Source organism: Phodopus roborovskii, unplaced genomic scaffold (genome assembly GCF_943737965.1).
Source record: "Phodopus roborovskii unplaced genomic scaffold, PHOROB, whole genome shotgun sequence".
In the NCBI taxonomy this organism is placed as follows: Eukaryota; Metazoa; Chordata; class Mammalia; order Rodentia; family Cricetidae; genus Phodopus; species Phodopus roborovskii.
Window position 1 is genome coordinate 27,475,569 of NW_026126460.1, and position 18,829 is coordinate 27,494,397.

General features: G+C 42.8%; 1 protein-coding gene across 1 annotated transcript; it reads left to right on the plus strand.

Annotated features, from left to right (window-relative positions):
* The first annotated feature begins 15,554 nt into the window (after positions 1–15,554).
* On the plus strand, positions 15,555–15,949 carry LOC127226510 (small cysteine and glycine repeat-containing protein 8-like). The gene has a single exon (XM_051190602.1). It carries the CDS (start codon positions 15,603–15,605, stop codon positions 15,942–15,944), a length of 342 nt encoding a protein of 113 aa, XP_051046559.1. The 5' UTR covers positions 15,555–15,602; the 3' UTR covers positions 15,945–15,949.
* The last annotated feature ends 2,880 nt before the right edge of the window (positions 15,950–18,829 follow it).

Genomic DNA, 18,829 nt, shown 5'->3' on the forward strand with positions numbered 1-18,829 from the left:
CCCCAAAAAAAAATTAGATTTTAAAGGACTAAGTAAAATTCCTTGGAATCCTTACAAGATTTTCATCATTTAAAATATTTGTGGTTATCACTGTCAGTGTACACAAAATTTCCATTAAGTTCTCTCAAGAGAATTATAAGGTGTTTAATAAAAGACCTTTAGCAGAATAAAATTAACACATGGAAGCAGCTCTAAAAAATGACACATGATATTAAGTACAATTTTTAAATTTAAAGTTTGACAATTTTATACCTGTATACTTTGCATTTTGGACATTCACACACACCCATACAATTCCTTTTTTTAAAAAATGCTTCAAGACTAAAACATATATTAAAAAATACACTTATTGGCTATGTTGGCTTGGTATTTAAACCAGAGTTTTGTGCCTCCTTAGCAAGCCCTCTATCACTGAACCACCCTCCAGTATTTGTTTGTATTTTTTAAAAAATAGTATTTCTAAATAGTAAAGAAATATTAGACTTTGATCAACCAGTAGAATGTTCAGGTCTCTTGACAAGTTCCCAGCCCAGCTCATAGCTGGAAGGCCACCAATCTCGTCTGTGGATAGACCTGTCTAAACAGTCTTAGTAGCTAAAGTAAGAATTTTGGAATTCTATGCCTTATCAATTTTGAGTGTAAATACTTGTCAAATTGGTGATTTGACAGTGTTAACTGATAACTGTGTTATCTACTACTTTATATTTCATGGATTATAATGTGAGACTGCCCACGTTTTCATGCTTTGCACATTTCCTGCTGGTGAGATTTTACCTGTTTTCTAGAATGGCTGTTTACAGTTTGGTTTTATTGTGTGTAGTGTAAGGATCTGGGTGCAAGCCTTCATTCATAGACTTTGGATCTTTTTGTATGTTAACATGTAAAGTTACATGTTTTGCAAGTACCGTTCTTCATCCTTCATAGATGTTTTGTGTCTTTGTAAAGTCATACCTGTTGGTGTTTTTGGTTTTTCCAGACAGGGTTTCTGTGTATAGCTTTGTAGACCAGGCTGTCCTCGAACTCACAGAGATCCACCTGCCTCTGCCTCCCCGAGTGCTGGAATTAAAGGCTTGTACCACCAGTGCCTGGCTTCTGTTGGTGTTTTGTGTAATCTAAAATTTTGAATTCATGCTAGAAACCCTTTATCAAACCAGTGGTGTACAAACATTCACTTGGTGCTCCTATGCTTCCATGGTTAGTTTTAGGTTAAATAATTGAGAGTTGATAAATCTTAAGATGCTGGAGAGAAAAATCCTATCTTGACTACATAGTTAATATCCAGTTCCCTTGGAAACATACAGCACAAGGATATGAAGCATAGAAGTCCACCCAGCAGCACTGCTCTGATACTTTGCAGTGATGTATACAATGAGTCCAGCTTCCAAGCTAGAAAACCCCAAAGGGATGTAAAGGGCAGCCAGAAGAGGACAGGCAGTGAGGGAGGATGGATAAACAACTGTAGGAGTGGGATGGGGAGGCACAGGCCATAGGCCGGTGTTGGTTTTAGTCAGACACTGAAAATGCCGGCCAGTGTCGTCAGCACGTAGTGCACATAGATGCACATTGGGCTCCCTTGCAAAGTAGGGAACGTTCAGGAGCTAAAATGGTAATTTGCTTATTTGGGGGAGTTGGATGGTTTGGTGGGAATTTGATATAAGGAAGAGCTGGGGGGAGGGGATGGCCACTTAGTTGCTCTAAAAAACCCTCAAAAAAACTTGTGGGTAATATGTGTATATCCACGTCTTGGTTGCAAGGGTTTGAGTTTGGGTACTTAGTATATAAGTAGAAATTCCTCACTTGTTTATTGAGACCAGCAAGTACTTGTGAGATTAGACAACTAAAGTATGAAAAGAGTACTGAGCATAATAAGTTTGCTGTTGTAATTAAAAATACACATTTTTCTATTTTAGGGGCTGGAAAGATGGCTCAGTGGTGAAGAGCACTGAATGCTCTTGCAGGGGACCAGGGTTAATTCCTAGCACCCACATGGTGGCCCACAGCCATCTGGAAGTCTAATTCAGGGGATCCAAGGCCTCTTCCAGCCTCTGGGCACCAGACATGCACATGATGCACAGATGTACATGCAGACAAAACACCCGTGCACAAAATGAAAGATAACAGACACGAAAAACATCAAGTAGAAAGCTTCACTTTCAGTTCTCCTAGTCATGTACATCCATTAAAAGGCCAATCACACTTCTTTTGCTTGGTCACAGGTCAGCAAACCATGTACTGCTGGCTAGGTAAACCTGACATCCTGCCCATTTTTTGTAGACAAAATTTTATTGTGATGTAAGCACATCCGTCTTTTGTTGCTCTGGCCTACAAAAAGAGGGAGCTTTGTAGTTGTGGCATTGATGAATAGAACTTGAAATAGTTTACAAACAAGCTGCTGACATGTGCTTAGAAAGATAAACATCTTAAACTGTCTATGGTTTTATTCTTTATGAGTTTTCATGTTCTCATTTAACTCACCGAACCATAAAATGATTGTACATAATGCATAGGAAATAAGGGTTTGGGATGGGTTGGGATTTTTTTGTTGTTTTGATTGAGTTTGGGGGGGTTGAGACAGTTTTCCAAAAGCCCAGGCTGACAGGCTGACCTTGTCCATGACCCTGAGTATTAATCACAATTAAAAACAAGACTTTTTTTTTTTTTTTTTTTTTTTTTTTGGGCTGGCCTTGAATGCAGAGATCCACTTGCTTCTTCCTAGTGCTGGAATTTTAAAGATGTGTACCACCATATCTGCCTAAAACAAGGATTTTGATAACCAGAAAGTATTTCATAAAGTAGGTACATATTTTCTAGGTGTGCCTTTCTCTGTTTCTGGACAGGATCTGTTGTATCCCTGGCTGACCTCAAATTCACAGGGTAGCTGAACTACCATGCCTAGATTTGCTTTGATTTGTTTTGGTGCTAGGGACCAGACTCAATGTTTCACACATGCTAGGGAAATACTCATCTAACAATTACATTCCCCAGCCCAGGATACATGACATTTTAGTTGATAACCTTTATATGCATGTGTGTCTGTTGCATTGTTTTAGAAGATCTAAGCAGATTAACTGGAATCCAACTTTCATGGTTCCTTTTTGTAAGGCCCAGTTAGATACAAAGGCATTTGCACTTACCCTTAAGAGTGTTCGTTTTCCATGATACATACCATTGTAAGATTTTTTAAGTGGTCCTAGCTCCTTTTTTCTAAATACGAATTTGCTTGTTCTGGTTCTTTTTGATTTTCTTAATCCCAACCTTAGAAGATTTCTTCATGACACATGGAAAGCAACACTGGAAGTACAGATTTATTCTTTTCAATAAAGTCTGATGTGTTTGTTGTCTTCCCTTACCTCCTCCCTAGGTCACTTACATAGATGGGGCCCAGACTCCTGGGCTCAGGTGATGCCACCTAAGCCTTGTGAGCAGCTGGAATACAGGTGCTTGTCACTTACATTCTAACAGACTTTGTGCATGCTTTGAGATTAGCCTCAATTGTTTGGGTCCTGGATTTAACATGTAGCCTAGCTTCTTAACTGATATTTGCGTTCCATGATATCCAGTCATGTAGCATAGTTTTATAATTCATTTACTGGTTTCCCCACTGGACAGTGACATCTCCCATGGCAATAGCTCTTCACCAATTGACTGAAGTACTGTTGTGATATCCCCTCAGCTATATGCGCTTGATATTCAGTGTTGCTTAGGTTTATGAGTGTTCTTTGGATTCACTGATGCAAAAAAGTAAGAACTAACATTCAAAAGTAGCAGTCCTTGAATATTACTGCTTCATACCTTTTGGACAATTTATCTTCACCTGCTCAGATAGCACCATGAGCCAGATACTAATTTGGTATTAAGGCTTAGCTGTAGCTAATATACGGTGCTGGTCCAGAAATCTAGTTCAAATTACAGTACAGTGAGGAATGTAGACATCCCCAGGAAATAAAAGCTGTGCTGGAAGCCAAGGTGCTGTGGATACGGAGAGCAGTGCCTAAACCAGAGTGAAACACTGGACTTCTATAAAAAGAAGTAAGCAGCTGAGACTTGAAGTCAAGGAAGAAAGATTTCAAAGTGGAGCAGCACAGCATGGATGTCAGGAAGTGCAGCAATCTGAGGCTTGTAGGAACTATAACTACAGCATGGAGAAAATGAAGCCTGGGGGGCAACATTATGAGGCCAGGCCAAGCTGGTGGAAGACAGTTACGGTAGAGTGTCCTAGGTTGCATTGAGAGTTCTGAAATGAGTTGAAGATAGCCAGAATTACAGTTTTGAGATATGACTGGCTGCAGAGGAAAAGGGAGTTAAGGAGTATATTGAGGCAAGTTAGATGGTTGCCTTAACTTGGCATCTTCAGTCTGCATAATGTGACTGCAAGGATCAGAGCAGTCAGTTCTTGAGCAACTAATTAGGAGAATTGACAAAGAGTGCTCTCTCCTGCTTTAGGTAGAGTGGCCAGGTGATGGTATGATGTCCAGCTCAGCTTTGGACATGTCCCGGGCAGTCAGTGTAGGTAACAATCATCAAGAAGTGTAACTCATGAAGTCAGCTAGACACACATTTGAATGCACACTGTTAGTATGGAGTAAATTAGGTGTGGTGGCACAGGCCTGTAGCCCCAGCATTAGAGGCCAAGCAGGACAAAATCCCTGAGTTTGAGGTTAGCCTGAGATACAGAATGACTGGATGCTATTTCGGACATGAGAATGAGAGACAGAAATTACCAAAGACATATAGGTGAGCTGAAGAACAGAATTTTAAATTTGGTGAATCCAGTAGCAGCTTGGAGATGATAAAGGCAGTAATCTTGAAGATGCCACGATGTAACATATTTATAGGGATTGAATGCAGGTGGTCAGGTTTGGCAGCAAGTGCCTTGACCTGTTGAGTCATCCTGCTGGCCTATCACAGGACTCAAGAGCAAGGAAGTTACTTCATGAGATTATATAATGTCCATTTCTTCAAAAACACAAACCCCTCCGCACTAGAGGGTGGAACTGAATTATAGGTGTTAAAGAATAAGGAAATTTTCATTATAAGCTCATTGATTATAACAAATACCTCATACATGGAGGAGTGAAGGAAGCTCTGAGTAAGAGCAGAAGTATATATGAAATCTTTGTGCCTTCTGCTCATTTTTCAAATGTCTGGTCTGAAATGTATGTAATTTAAGGCCCCTGAGCACCTCATAATCAATGCTGGAAAATCTTGAAGACGAGGAGAAAATGATCACACCAATGCAAAACCTGACTTGAAAAGCCTTGTGGAGCCAGATCTTCTAAATGATGAAGGAGAAAAGCTCTCCAATAAACAGCATCTCTGCTTTTGGGGAACACAGATACAGATACACTTAGATAAGCAAAGGCAAAGAATGTGCCGCCTCTAAACATTCACTACTAAAAAGACTGAAGGCTGACAAGAAATAGATCTTTGGAAATGAATTTATAGAGCCCAGAGAGGTAAACTTGTGAAATACCTTCTAGGCCTCAGAGGAAAAGTGAGCAGATGGGATGTTTGAGAACAACATTGAGTAACAGAAGTGGCTGGAGAGTTGGTCCAGGAATGGACGTATTGCAGTCCATCTTTTGAAGATGGAAGGAAGGCGCAGTCAACTGTTATCTCCCCCCCCCAATAAAATTAAATGATCAGTAAAGTGTAACAAGTACTTGTTGCATCAACTAATGAGTTTGTAGTCATATTAGCCAAGTAACATTTCTATGATCCTTCCAGATTTTTGCCCTGACTTTCCTTTATAATGAACTGTGATTGAGACGTGTAAGACAAATATACTTTTCTTCCCAGGTTGCAATTGATTGTGTGTTATCCCAGTGATAGAAAGCTAATGGACAGAGCACCAAAGAGATAGGTGAATGTAGATTGCATGGGCAGAGAGAAAGAGAAGTTATTTTTTTTTTTTAATGAGGAATGCCAAAATACTCTGGAATTAAGAGATTTTTGGGAATAGACTGAGATATAAAATGTTGATAGTATGAGAATTATATCACATTTTGTTACATTTATCTTTTTTTGCATGTAGGGTAGATTGAATGTACTCTTGCCATGGTGCACACATGGGGAAGTTGGGAAAGTTTTGCAAGAGTGGTCTATTTCCTTTAACCATATGGCTCCCATCAAGCTTTGCAGCAAACAACTTTACCAACTGAGCCATCACAAGCTTTATATCTCACTTTTAAATGCAAAAATGAAATAACTGTGTATAGAGCACGCCAATATTTATTCTGTACTGCAGCATGCAGACTTGGTAAGAATCTCTGGCATAAAGTCAGTTCATAGCCAGTGGCAGGTATTCTATTTTTTAAGCAGTTGAACAAGAATGGCTGAGAATTATATGCACAAAGTCTAAATAAAATTTGTTTCATTTTCTGAGATTGGGGAAACTAGGTCACAGTGATTTAAGTTTCCAGCTGTGATGTGCTGCCATCCTTGAAAATGATCCTGTTTCCATCAAAAGGGCTTTTTGGGTCTGCCGTTTGCCCATCATGACCCATGACCATACATAATAAGAGGGGCAACTTAGTAATAATGCATTCCAGCACTTGGCTAGTGATCTGTTTGGAATTTCATGTAGGAAGTATCCTATATAATAATGTGGACCAAATAAGTCGCATGGAATTTTGTGTTGCTAGAATGATAAATTAACCACTTTTCCCATCTTGGGAAGGAAGCAAAGATAAAAGTGCCAATGAGGAGAAAGTGGTAAGAGAGCAGACCACATAAAGTCCATTGTAAAAACATTCTATTCCAACTTAGAACCTGGTGTCTGAAGTCTTTCGCTACTTTTTTGGTTGAGTGATCTGACCTGCCAAGGGTCTAGCTGTCTTCAATGTATTTTCTGAGGATGTTTCTCCTTACCCAGAAAGAAAGAACAATTTTGGTAATAACTTAAAATACATGATGATATCTAGCTTTCTCCCTCTGGTCACTGGCTCCGATTCATACAGGACCTGCTGGTCCCATGGTATAGTGACTTATGTTGACTGTTGAACCCCTTAAACCTGGATTTATATTCCAGCTGTGCACATTAGGAGGCTCAAGCCTTTGAAACCTTACGTAAGTTTTCAGCTGTAGTTTTTCTATTTGTAAGATGTGGGTCATGATATATCAATCTTTTGTGGCTATCAGAATTAATTTAGATGAATGGATGTATGTAGTCCACTAGGGATAACTACAATCTAAGAACTGCTATATTGCCACTTGTTTAAATGGTTAATGGGCTTTATTTTCAAGTTTTCCCCAGGAAAAATAGGTTGGAATCCATTTTAAGAGTAAGCTTTGAACCTGTTTTCATTAATTCCCTTTTGGGATTCTGGTTCTCTGAAATCACACATTAGTTCATTAAGTTAGTGAAAATGTACTTTTCAAACAAAAACCACTTCTGTTCTTTTTAGGCAAACTGTTAATCCCCTTCATGGGTGCACTTCTAGTGACTACATTCTTAGTTCAAATGGGTCATTCTGTGTATCATTGAACTCAGGAATTTAAAGGCTGGATGGGACCCTTGAAAAAAAATCTGACCTCTAGTGTTTCCAAGGGAAGATTCAGACTTGTGGACCTCTAAGGAACCATTGATGAACAGACATCTGTCCAGGATCCTCAGCACACCTTATGGCACTGTCCCCTGTCCCCCTGAAGGCTCCCTCCAAGGCACCAGTGAACTCCAGTGTTGAAAAGATGAATAATGAGATGGGTCATTTATCCCAGGTGCTTTATGTCATCCCTTCAGTGCCCCATTTGCCTTTTCCAGTGTACCACCCTTGTGACATAGTCTCATAACTCATTCTAGTCTGTTCACCTTATAATAAATACTCAGCCTGTTTAGTTACCTCAGATTCAAAGGGCTTCTTAGAGTGCTCAGTGGTAATTAAAGTCTCCCACACACTATCCCCACAGTCTATGAAGAAATACCAATTGGTTATTTCTGGGTAAAAGTGTTCGTCGCAATGTCCTCTGGCTTTTGTGCAGAATTGTTTGATGAGAATTTTGGTCCTACCTGCTGTGCTAGCAATGTTACCCAGATACCTTTTTATGTTCTCTTCAATGGCTCTTGGTTTCTAATTCTCCATTCTGTTCTGTGTCAGAATAACCCAAAGAGAAAAAAGTATCCTATTTAACATCCTTCTTGGAAAAATAATCAGAAACCATTTTGAAGACCTTAGGTTTCAGGAACATGGTATATTTCTTTGATCTTGCTTTAGTACTTCTGGTAAAACTCCCTACCCCAGCATCCAGAGTCTTATAGTTTAGCTCAACAAAGAAGAGCCTGTTGGGTTTAGTGTAGCTGAATGGCCTGGATGGTTATCTGCACATATACTCTGCCAGGAGGCAAGTTTCTCTGGAGGCTGTGTGTCTGGCCTGCAGAAATCCACCGAGACAGTTAGATGGGGAGTGACAAGGCACACCCACATTGATTGGCATTTTAGACTTTCACTGCAAACCTCATCTTTCCATTTTCCAACTCGTTTGTCTGGTTTTGTCATTGGAGGGTTGTGTGTGCATGTTGTGTAGCTCAGTTTTCTTTGTATTATACTTTTTAAAAACAGCAAACAACAAAAATTGCTGTAACAAAAGAAACTCTGAACTGGAGGATCATCTTAGTGTTTTAAGAGTACCAGGATAAGGGCTCAGCCATAAGAGTACTTACTACTTTTACAAAGGCCCCCGGTTCTTAATCTCTGAGCCATCTCTCCAGCCCAAGGAACATTTACTTTCAAGAAGTCTTTGTTCTCCACATTTCTACCACCTGCTCTGCTGACCCCTCAGAAACTTGGTGGCCTATAGGTCATGTGGCCATTCCTTCCTTTGGAAATTGTTTCATTTTTAATGGAATTCATTGTGTTATTTTGAGACTGTCTGTAGGTTGACTGTCTCAAATGCTGTGATTTTTTACAAAGAGTTTGAATTTAATTTCTAGAACATACAGTTGTGGTTTGGTTTGTAGTTTTGTTGGTCATGAGAGTTCTCTGTGTGGAATATCTTTTGCTGAGGCCTAAAGACACAGCTGAGCCGCATGCTTAATAGGGACTTCTGTGTCTGACCTGTGTGCATCAGGCAAGACATTCAGTACTTATCATTACTGGCATCCTAAATGGCTTTGAGTGGATTCTTGATGGCAGTTGGTGCCATTCCCTCAAAAGTAGATGAAGTCATTGATTCATTAAAATTTTAATGAATGCCATTTACTGTGAAAGGGGCTGGAAATTGGAGACTAATGCACATGGTTCCTTGACTGAGACCTTCAAGGTCTGGGAATCAAGAGTTACACTGTGATTGTGTAGGAAAAGATGCTAGCCCAGGGGAGGGGCAAGTGGGCTGTGAAGGATGAAGAGGGGAGCTGGTGAAAATGCCTCTCAGGGTTTCCCTCCCTGTGTTTATCCAATCAGCATCCGCAAAACATTCAGAGCTGTTGCAGGTACCAGGAACACAGCAGTGAACAGAGGGGCCAAGCAGATAGGATTTCACTATTACAGAAGGAAGAACAATACGTAAGAATGAGACATGCAGATTGCATATCTTGAGGTCAATTTCAGATCAGGTGGACGGGAAAGATGACTATGAGGCAACGATAGATCATTTTATATCCTCAAGTGAAACAGGAGCCAGTTGGGCAAAGAGCTGAGAAAATGATTGCAGGCAGAGCAAGTACCTTGGGCTAAGGTGTTAAAGAGGGCACAAGATTTATGGGCTTGAAGCGTGCAAAGAAAGCAAGTGTGGGTGGCAGGGTGGGTCTGCCAGGTGGGTGAGACTGAGAGCTCCTGGATGTAATAAATTACAGTAAATACAAAGGGGTAATGGGAGGTCACTTGTGGGTGTGATGTGGCCCAGACCTCAGCTACTGAGTGAGAGAGAGCTAGAGTGAGGGCATCGGGGGTGGTACCACTAAATGCTCAGCAGACATAGTGGGCGGTGCCGGGAATTGGTGGTAGTGGGGGAAGGAGACATTCGTGACAGAGAAATTCAAAAGAACATATGTGAAGGACAGAGAAGTACAGGAAAAGTACAGGAGCATCATGATCAGCTGACAGCAAGTGCAGTGAGCAACAGACAGACAAATGGCGGTGAGATGAACTTGGTCCTCTTCATCTAAGTGATGTATTGAGCACTGTGTAAAGCTTCCCTGAATTGGTTTTTAAACTTGTAATTTCAATACATTAGGGTTTTGTTGTAGTTGAAAGCCTCTTCACATTGTTTTTATTTATTGTTGTGTGTATGCATGGTATAAGGGTGGGGATGGTGAGGGGAGTATGCTCCTGGGTACGTTTGTGTCCAAACGCCAGAGGTGTTGGGCATTCTTCCCTTGAGGGAAGGTCCCTCTCCGAACCAGAACCATTTTTGGCTGCTGGCAAGAGTGAGTCTCAAGTATCCTCTGTGTTCTTCTCAGTGCTGGGTTATAGGCATGTACACAGCCAAACCTGGCTTGTTACATAGCTGCTAGGATCTGAACTCAGGTCCTCAGAGTTGTAGGGCAAACACTCTCAACATCCTTCACTAAGTTTCCACCCACTGGTAACCCTTTACATAACTAGAGTTTACATATCCCAACTGAAAAACTGACAGATATTTCTGCATTACATTGTGTGTGTGTGGTATGTGCACACAGGTGTACATCCCATGTGCCCACACATGCTTATGTGGAGACTCAAGGATATTGAGTATCCTGCTCTGTTATGCTCTACCTTATCCTTTTGGGACAGGGTCTCTCACTGAACCTAGAGTTTGCCTTCTCCTCCCCACCCCCCAGCTAGATTGGCTAGCCTTGTGATTCTTCAGTCTTCTACCCAACTCCCCCCATGCTGCGGTTACAAATGTACATGGCCATGCTGAGCTTTATGTGGATGCTGGCCGTCTGAATTCAAGTCCTTATGCCTGTGTGCATGCTTGCTCTTGTCTCTCCAGCATCTTTGCTATAGGTTCTGAACAGTAGCAACCCAAATTGAGTTCGTGCTCCTTCAACTCTACCCAAATGTGGAAGTGAGGTGTAGACATTTTGGAATGAATAAGAATATTTTTTTTGTTGTTGTTGACCTCAAAGAAATGGGTGTCACGTTGTGAGACAGGCACATTGAACTTGGCTGCTTTCAGACATGTTCCTACATGTGATCCGTGTTTCTACCCTGAGGTAAGACCCACAGTGTATCTCAGCATGACTTTGATCAGAAAGAAAACAAATCTGACCATAGGGACAATTCTTCCCAACAAGGCCTCTATATTTACTACAGCAAGACAGAAGATAGAAGCACAAAAGAGATCCTTGGGAATTAATGTAGTATGACCCCTTCTGTGCATTTAATTTTCAGGATTACAGGAGTTGCAGTTGTAAGAATATAGTAGAAATGGTGTGGAGTATATGACCAGAGAAGGCACAGTCACGGTGGTTACTTGAAAGGGTTCCTGAAACACTTAGTGGTAACTATTATTCCATTTCCTATTGTCAAAAATGTGACTTGCTGCCTCTGTTTTTCATTGTGCAGATGTTCACAGAGATCTCCATTGATATTTTAAAATTATTTACCTGTGAATATGACAGGAGAGTAACACATCTATTTGAATACATGTGAATGACCTCTGGGTGGTGAGAAGAGAGTAGGAAAGCATGGGGAAAGGCTTACCAACCAGGCAGAAACAGCTCAGCAAAGGCTACCAGAGACAGTGTGGCCCACCTAGCAGCAACACTTCTGCTGGCAAGAGCCCGTCCCACAGCCACAGCCACCACAACATCCATAGCCACCACAACCTCCACAACCTCCATAGCCACCACAACCTCCACAACCTCCACAGCCACCACAACCTCCACAGCCACCACAACCCATGTTGTTAGTAGAGAAGGCTCAGGTGGAGTGAGGAGACAGACTAAGGAGGGGAGGTCTGAATGTTTGCCTCTGCAAGGGCCCTTAAATGCTCCTACTGGAGACTTGGCACGAGGTTTATGCTTACTTCCTGGTAGTTGCTTTGGTTTACATGTCCTGTAGGCTACTTCCTCACCTCATGAGGGCACACTTGAATTTGTTTTAGGTAGATTCACTTCCTTTTCAGAAAATGGAATGTAGACTATCTGAAATATTTAATGAACCATGTGTTCTGCCTGCATGAGAGTGAAATTTCTTTGATTGGTAATCTATGACCTTGATGAGACCATCTTCTTCATCCTTGCCAATCAGGGCTTGCATCCCAGGTGGAGGGTGTCATGCCTTTGTTTTATCTTTTCCTACTCAATCACATGCTCCTTAATTTATGACTTTATGAAGAAAGTCTATCAAAATGGGCTTTAAAAGTAAACAGTGTAGGGAATGCTGCATATTAAATATTTGAGAAACTGACATATTTATTAATGGTAGTAAGTCTTGGAGAGAAAAGAAAGCCTTAAAGTCAATATTCATCAAAAAAGACATTCTGCACATTAAATAGAGATGTTTATTTTAAAAAAGAAGCCATTCCAGGATAGAGGGATAGATCAGGTTTTGGGTCCCTAACATCCACATAAAAGCTGGGTGGGTATAGTGGCATACCTATAATCTTAGCACATAATAGGAGGATATAGGAGCTTCTCTAAGCAAGCCACCTAGCTAGACTAACTGAATTGTCAAGGTCTGAGTTCAAATGAGGGACTACATTGATATATGAGGTGGAGAATGATTTAGGAAGATACCGGATGTGCTGACTAGTTTTTATGTAACATGACACGAGCTGGGGTCATCTGAGAAGAGGAACCCTCAGCTGAGAAAATGCCCCTCCCCCTCCGTTGGCTTGTGGGCAAGGCATTTTCTTAATTGATGGTTTATGTGAGCGTGTCCATCTCTGTGCTGGTGGTCCCGGGTACTATAAGAAAGCAAGGTGGACAAGCCATTGAGGAGCAAGCCAGTAAGCAGCATTCTTTCACGGCCTTGAATCAGTTCCTGCCCTTACTTCACTGACAAATGGACTACAAGTTGTAAGATGAAATTAACTCCTTCTCAACTTGGCTTTTGGTCCTGGTGTCTTATCACAGCAATAGAATCTGTAAGGAAACAGATGTCAATCACTGGTCTCCACATGCATCTACACATATAGGCACTCACGTGCAGGTAGGTACACATTCACCTCTACACATAAAATTATCACACATAAACATGCAAAAATAAAAACCCATAAACAGAATTACAGCAGTATAAAAGTCAAAATACGTGCTAGATATATGGAGAAGATTATCACATTGCATTGGAAGGCATTCAAGAAATAAGTCATGGAATGTATTAGTTCTGTGAATGGGAAATCCCTGTGTCTGCAACATGTCTACCTTTTCCAAAACCACTGATGACATAATTATAATTCTATTGAGAACACTAGGACATTTATCTTCTCCCTCCCCTGCCCCCTTCTGCCTGTCTCTGCCTCTCTCAGTGCTGGGATTAAAGGCATGAGCTACCACCACCCAGCTATTTCTTTTAAAGACACAGTAGCTATTCCCGAAGTGCTAAAGTCTGTAAACACCCTTCTGGGTTTTTGTTTGTTTGTTTGTTTGTTTTTGTATCGGATTCAGAGTTTCAAGTCTTTAAGACTTTTTAGTAAATTAGCATCCGTTTTTGTAAGTGGTGAGAAGACATGTTCTGGTTCATTCTCTCACAGAAGGAAAGCAAGTATCTTTAATATAGACAGGACTTCTACTACACATAGCCACATGCGTCTTTGCTGATCGCCCCTTTCCACATTCATGCTTCCCAGTGTAAGCCCTATTGTCACCATTTTCATTTCTGTCATCTAGAGTGGATGTTTTCTTTTTTATGGACAATACCTTCTGCAGTGTGGTTGGTAAAGAAAACAGGGACATAAAGCAGTTGCTGGAGGGGCCTGAGCCCAATAGTAGTTTTCCTGAAGGTGGGTGAAGGGGAATTTTAGAAGGCTTTGATGCTGATATCAAAGACCGAGAAAGACTGAGCAATGTGTGACCCTGTGTGCAGAGTCTAGAATGGGCAGTACCTGGGAGGTGCACTGTTGGGGATAGGGAAGACAAGTGCATGAGAAATACCTAAAAGGCCTTCAAAAATGGCTGTGAACACACAGGTAGAGGGCCAGCCTTCCATGGAAGGAGCTGGGGAACACTCATACACCTACATTGCTGATCGGTGGCAAAGACGAAGAAAGGCAGGCAGTTTTCCAGACTTCATGTTAGCAAGTGACTGTGTCCCTGAGTTTACAGATAGCGGAGATAGTGCTTGTGACCTTCTGAGAGCTGGGGAATTCAATGGATGAGAGAAGGATCATGGATGTGGGGAGGATAGGACTGAGGGCACAAATGTTTGTGTGTGCTGGGAATTAAACTTGGGTCTTCAGCAGAAGCTGCGTGTGCTCTTAACCGGGGGGAGTATCGCTTCAACCTCCTCAGTTTTAATCCGCAGTAAAATCTGCAGTACAGGAAAAAAAAAAAAAATTAGAGGTATAAGCCGTAAGCCACATACTGTTTGGGGTTCCCAGTGCTTTTTAATGCCACAGATCCTGAAGCTGGACGATTTAAGGACAGCTTCCCTACAGCCCCTGTGCTCTGTGGTCACCATGCAAAATGCTTTTCTAAACTCACTTTCAAAATTCAAATGTGGGCAACCCTAAAAGGAAAACTGCTCTAGATTGAAGACATGTCCAAAAGTCACATAGTCTGGGCACACAGCAACCTACCCTTTCTCCTCAGAGTCATAGACCACATGACAAATGAGAACTTCTAAAACCAGAGTCAGAAAGCCTGCATGGCTTCACTGAGAGTTATTTCTTAAGCATGTGTGTCCTTTTTATGTAGTATGTTCAACACCCTGTGGGGCTAGTGTTCTGACAACCAAATTTTGGGAGGCCTAAGAGTGATAACCCCCTTTCTACAGACAGCTATGTACACGAACCCTGAGCTAACTCTGCATCTCCAGGCTTGGGTGAGAGTCTTAGGGACCAATGGAGCTTTCTGGGCCCTCTGAGGCCTCCCCTTATGGTTGCTGTGGCATTTGCTATCCTTATGATAGGACCTACAAGCATCAAGAGTGAGATGTGAGGAAGAAGATGGGTTTGAGAATGGCCAGCCTCTCTCCTGATGGTGATTAGCTAATTCTCTTGATGAGTTCATTGGGCTCAGAGCACCCCTCTTAGGTCAAAGACATAGCCGCTAACCTAAAAACCTTAGGACTGGTTCTATCTTTTTCTATTGACTTGGCCACTAGGAACCTTACGGGTACCAAGGGAAGTGTATAATACCCCTGGGAAAACACAGGTGAGTAAGGAAAATGTGTATGGGCAGATGTGCCTCTCTGGCTTTGCTACTTCAAGACTGGCTGCACTTAGAAACAGGCACAGGTTTCCCTAAATGTAAATGTCCTCAATGAGAGGGGTGGAAATAAATTGAGATAAACTGAAAACAACTGAGTTAATAACTAGACTGTCCGATAGGGAAATAAGCAGATTTTCCGGTGGAGACTGAGAAATAGTAACAAGGAAGTGGGGGGGGGGTCATGTGCACTCTTCTGCTCCCCAGCATTGGTTCATAAGGGGCTCCCCCAGCAGGGGGAGGCATCACATCTCCCTCTCCTCTCCCGAGTCTCTCTCCTCACTGCACCTGAGTCCTCTCTACTGACACCATGGGTTGCTGTGGCTGTGGAGGCTGTGGCGGCTGCGGCTGTGGTGGCTGCGGCTGTGGCTGTGGTGGCTGTGGTTGTGGCGGCTGTGGCTGTGGTGGCTGCGGCTGTGGTGGCTGCGGCTGTGGTGGCTGTGGCTGTGGTGGCTGCGGCTGTGGTGGCTGCGGCTGTGGTGGCTGTGGCTGCTGTGGTTGCTGTGGCTGCTGTGGCTGCTGCAAGCCTGTGGTCTGCTGCTGCCGCCGCACCTGCTGCAGCTCCTGTGGCTGTGGCTGTGGGAAGGGCTGTTGTCAGCAGAAGTGTTGCTGCCAGCAGAAGTGTGGCTGCAAGAAGCAGTGTTGCTGCTAGGAGAGTTGGCTACTCTGCTCCTCCCTAAGAGATATGGGAGGCCACACTGTGCCCTGCTGGTAAGACTTCATTCACCCCGTTCTCTCCCTCTTTTCTCCCCCATCTATCACAACTGACCTCCTTCTGCTTTGTGAACCTCGTGCCTTGTGTTTCCGAGAGCTTGCTTTGCTCAGGCTCCCCATGCATCTACCTAAACCGTGGGAGACAGGTATGCATCTGAAGACCTGCTGGTAAGATGACTGGTGCAGCCAGAGCCAACCAGGATCTCTGATCGTACGCACTGCAGTTTTCTTAAACGTCCAATCTCTTATAAATACTCAGACCCATATTTAGCCAATTTGATGTTCCCTGCCTATACTCAATGGTTTCCTGCCTATACTCAATTCACTGCTTAAATTCCCTAATAAAATAACTTGACATCACTGAAATCTCCGTTTCGAGTCATGTTTTCATCCGCTGCTTTGCCAGCTCTTTGTCCCCGGCATTCAGTTTCACTCTGGCTCTCTCGCTCCTGCATGCTTTTCATTCCAGACCCGCATTCCTGGCCCCCATAACTGCTTACACATGCTTGCATCCTCTTGAGGGTAGCCCTCAGCCCCTGATATTCATAAGCATTTATGAGAAAGGAACAACCCACGTGCTGCTGCCCTGGAATGACATTTCCCCTGCAGTGTCCCTGAACTTCGGTCTCTCCTAAGTCTTTCAAGGTATAAGAGGTGGGAATTTGTGGCTTCTTAATTTGCCTAAAAAATGAAGAGTGAGGCTGAAATGAAGGGGGATATATACTGTTGCAAGATCCTGACGGATGTCCCTTGGGGGTAGGGGGAAGTAGGTGGGACACCAACGACATAGGCATTGGGAACAAATTGAAACAAGCTCAGTTTATTCCAGGAAGGGATAAACTATACATACTCTCCAACCCCGCCCCAGAGGAGGAGATCCATTGGGCTGGCATCTGCTGAGGTGATGTGGTCCCTGTCCATAAGTCCATATCATCTCTAGTCTGCTGTTGTCAAGACCTAGGCTGGCTGTCAAGAAATATCTACTATACATGTTCTTAATATCAGCCTAGGCTGGCTGTCAGGAGATATCCACTGCGCATGCTCTAGGCCAGATGTCAGGCCATTGAGGCTCAGTTTTCCTACAATGTGTGGCTTTGACAGTTTCTGAAGAGACTGGAAACCTTGGCCAGCCAGGGAGTGTTGATGCTGTGTGTGTGTGGGGGGGGGTGGTCATGTGTCTGAATCACCTCTCTTTTCTGCCAACATCACAGGCAAGTCTCAAGGAGAGACCTGCGTCTCTTCCCAACCCAGCAGCTCTATGAGGTCATCCAGGAAGTGGAAACCCGCTTATGTCAGTCTAAATCCTCATTTTCACCCCAACCACTAGTTGTGCAATAGAGAAGCCCCCCCCTTTGTCCCCTGATGCTGTACAGTTCAGAAAGGAGGACAGGAAGCAGGGTTTCCTTGGACTCTTCTTTCTGGGTGTGAATGATTCTGTTCCTTCTAACAAGTCTACAGAAACCAAGACTGGGACAGTAAAGAAACTGAGTTAGTTAAGAAAGCCTGCCTGAATTCCAGGTCCCTCATACTCCAAACCCGGCCCACACTATTACTTCTACCATAAAGAGTTTGAGCTTAGAACTCCTTCCACTTCCATCTTACCTTCCCCATTTTCCAGCCCCCAAGTTTCATGAATGCGTATTGCCCTTCCCTTCTCTACCTCGTGGCCTTTGGGTCGCTCCCTGTAGTAGAAGCCACACTGTAAGTACTTCCTTCTCATCTTTCAGGGATAGTCCTGGGTACATATGAACACACTACAGATTTTCACTTACCAGGCGATGGCTGTGGTATCAATATCTCACACATGATGCTTAATCTTGAAAAGACGAAGAGTTTTGTTTTCTTTTTAAGACAGACTTTTGTGTAGCTCAGGCTGGCCCCTAGCTCCCTAAATGATTGAGGCTGGCCTCAAACTCTTGATCCTCCTGCCATTACCTCCCAAGTTCTAAGATTACAGGGTTACCTAGTGAGATTCTTAACAGATGAACCATCTTTTCCTTTAAAAATAATGGTCTAGGGATGGAACCTAGGGCCTTGCATGTGCTAAGCATGTGCTCTGCCACTGAGCTATGTCCCTAGCCACAAGAATTTTCTTCAAGTTGCTATTCTTTATTCCAGGGTAGATTGTGTAGGAGACATCCTGCGATAGTGGAGCTATAGTACTTTTCAAGTCATATCCCTTATGCTTCCTGAACATACTAAAGGCCATTTAGAGGTGGCATTATTTGAGCTGACATTTCATCATCCTCTCTGAACCTCCTCTACTTCAGTCTACCCCAGAGAAGTGATCTCTCACTTGGTTTTCTTAGCAATAAGATGTCCTAGTTTCATCTCTTGCTGTGATAAAATATAATAATAAAAATCAACTTAGGGGAGAAAAGGTAAATTTGGCTCGTAATTCTAGATTACAATCTATCTTAGCTAGGATTTCTATTGCTGTGTAGAGATACCATAACCACAGCAATTCTTATAAGGAAAACATTTAATTGGGGCTGGCTTGCAGTTCAGAGGTTAGTCCATTGTCATCGTGGAGGGGAGCATTGGCAGCATGCAAGCAGACACAGTGCTGGAGAGGAAGCTGGGAGTTCTACATCTGGATGGGCAGGCAGCAGGAAGAGCAAGTGAGCCACTGGGCATGGCTTGAGCATCTGAAACCTTAAAGCCCCAGTGACACACTTCTTCCCTCAAGGCCACACCTTCTAATATTGTCACACTCTATAAGCCTGTGGGGGCATTTTCATTCAAACCATCACACACGCTATCATAGCAGGGAAGTCAAAGTGGCAGGGGCTTTAAAACATCTAGCTACATCACAGCCGCAGT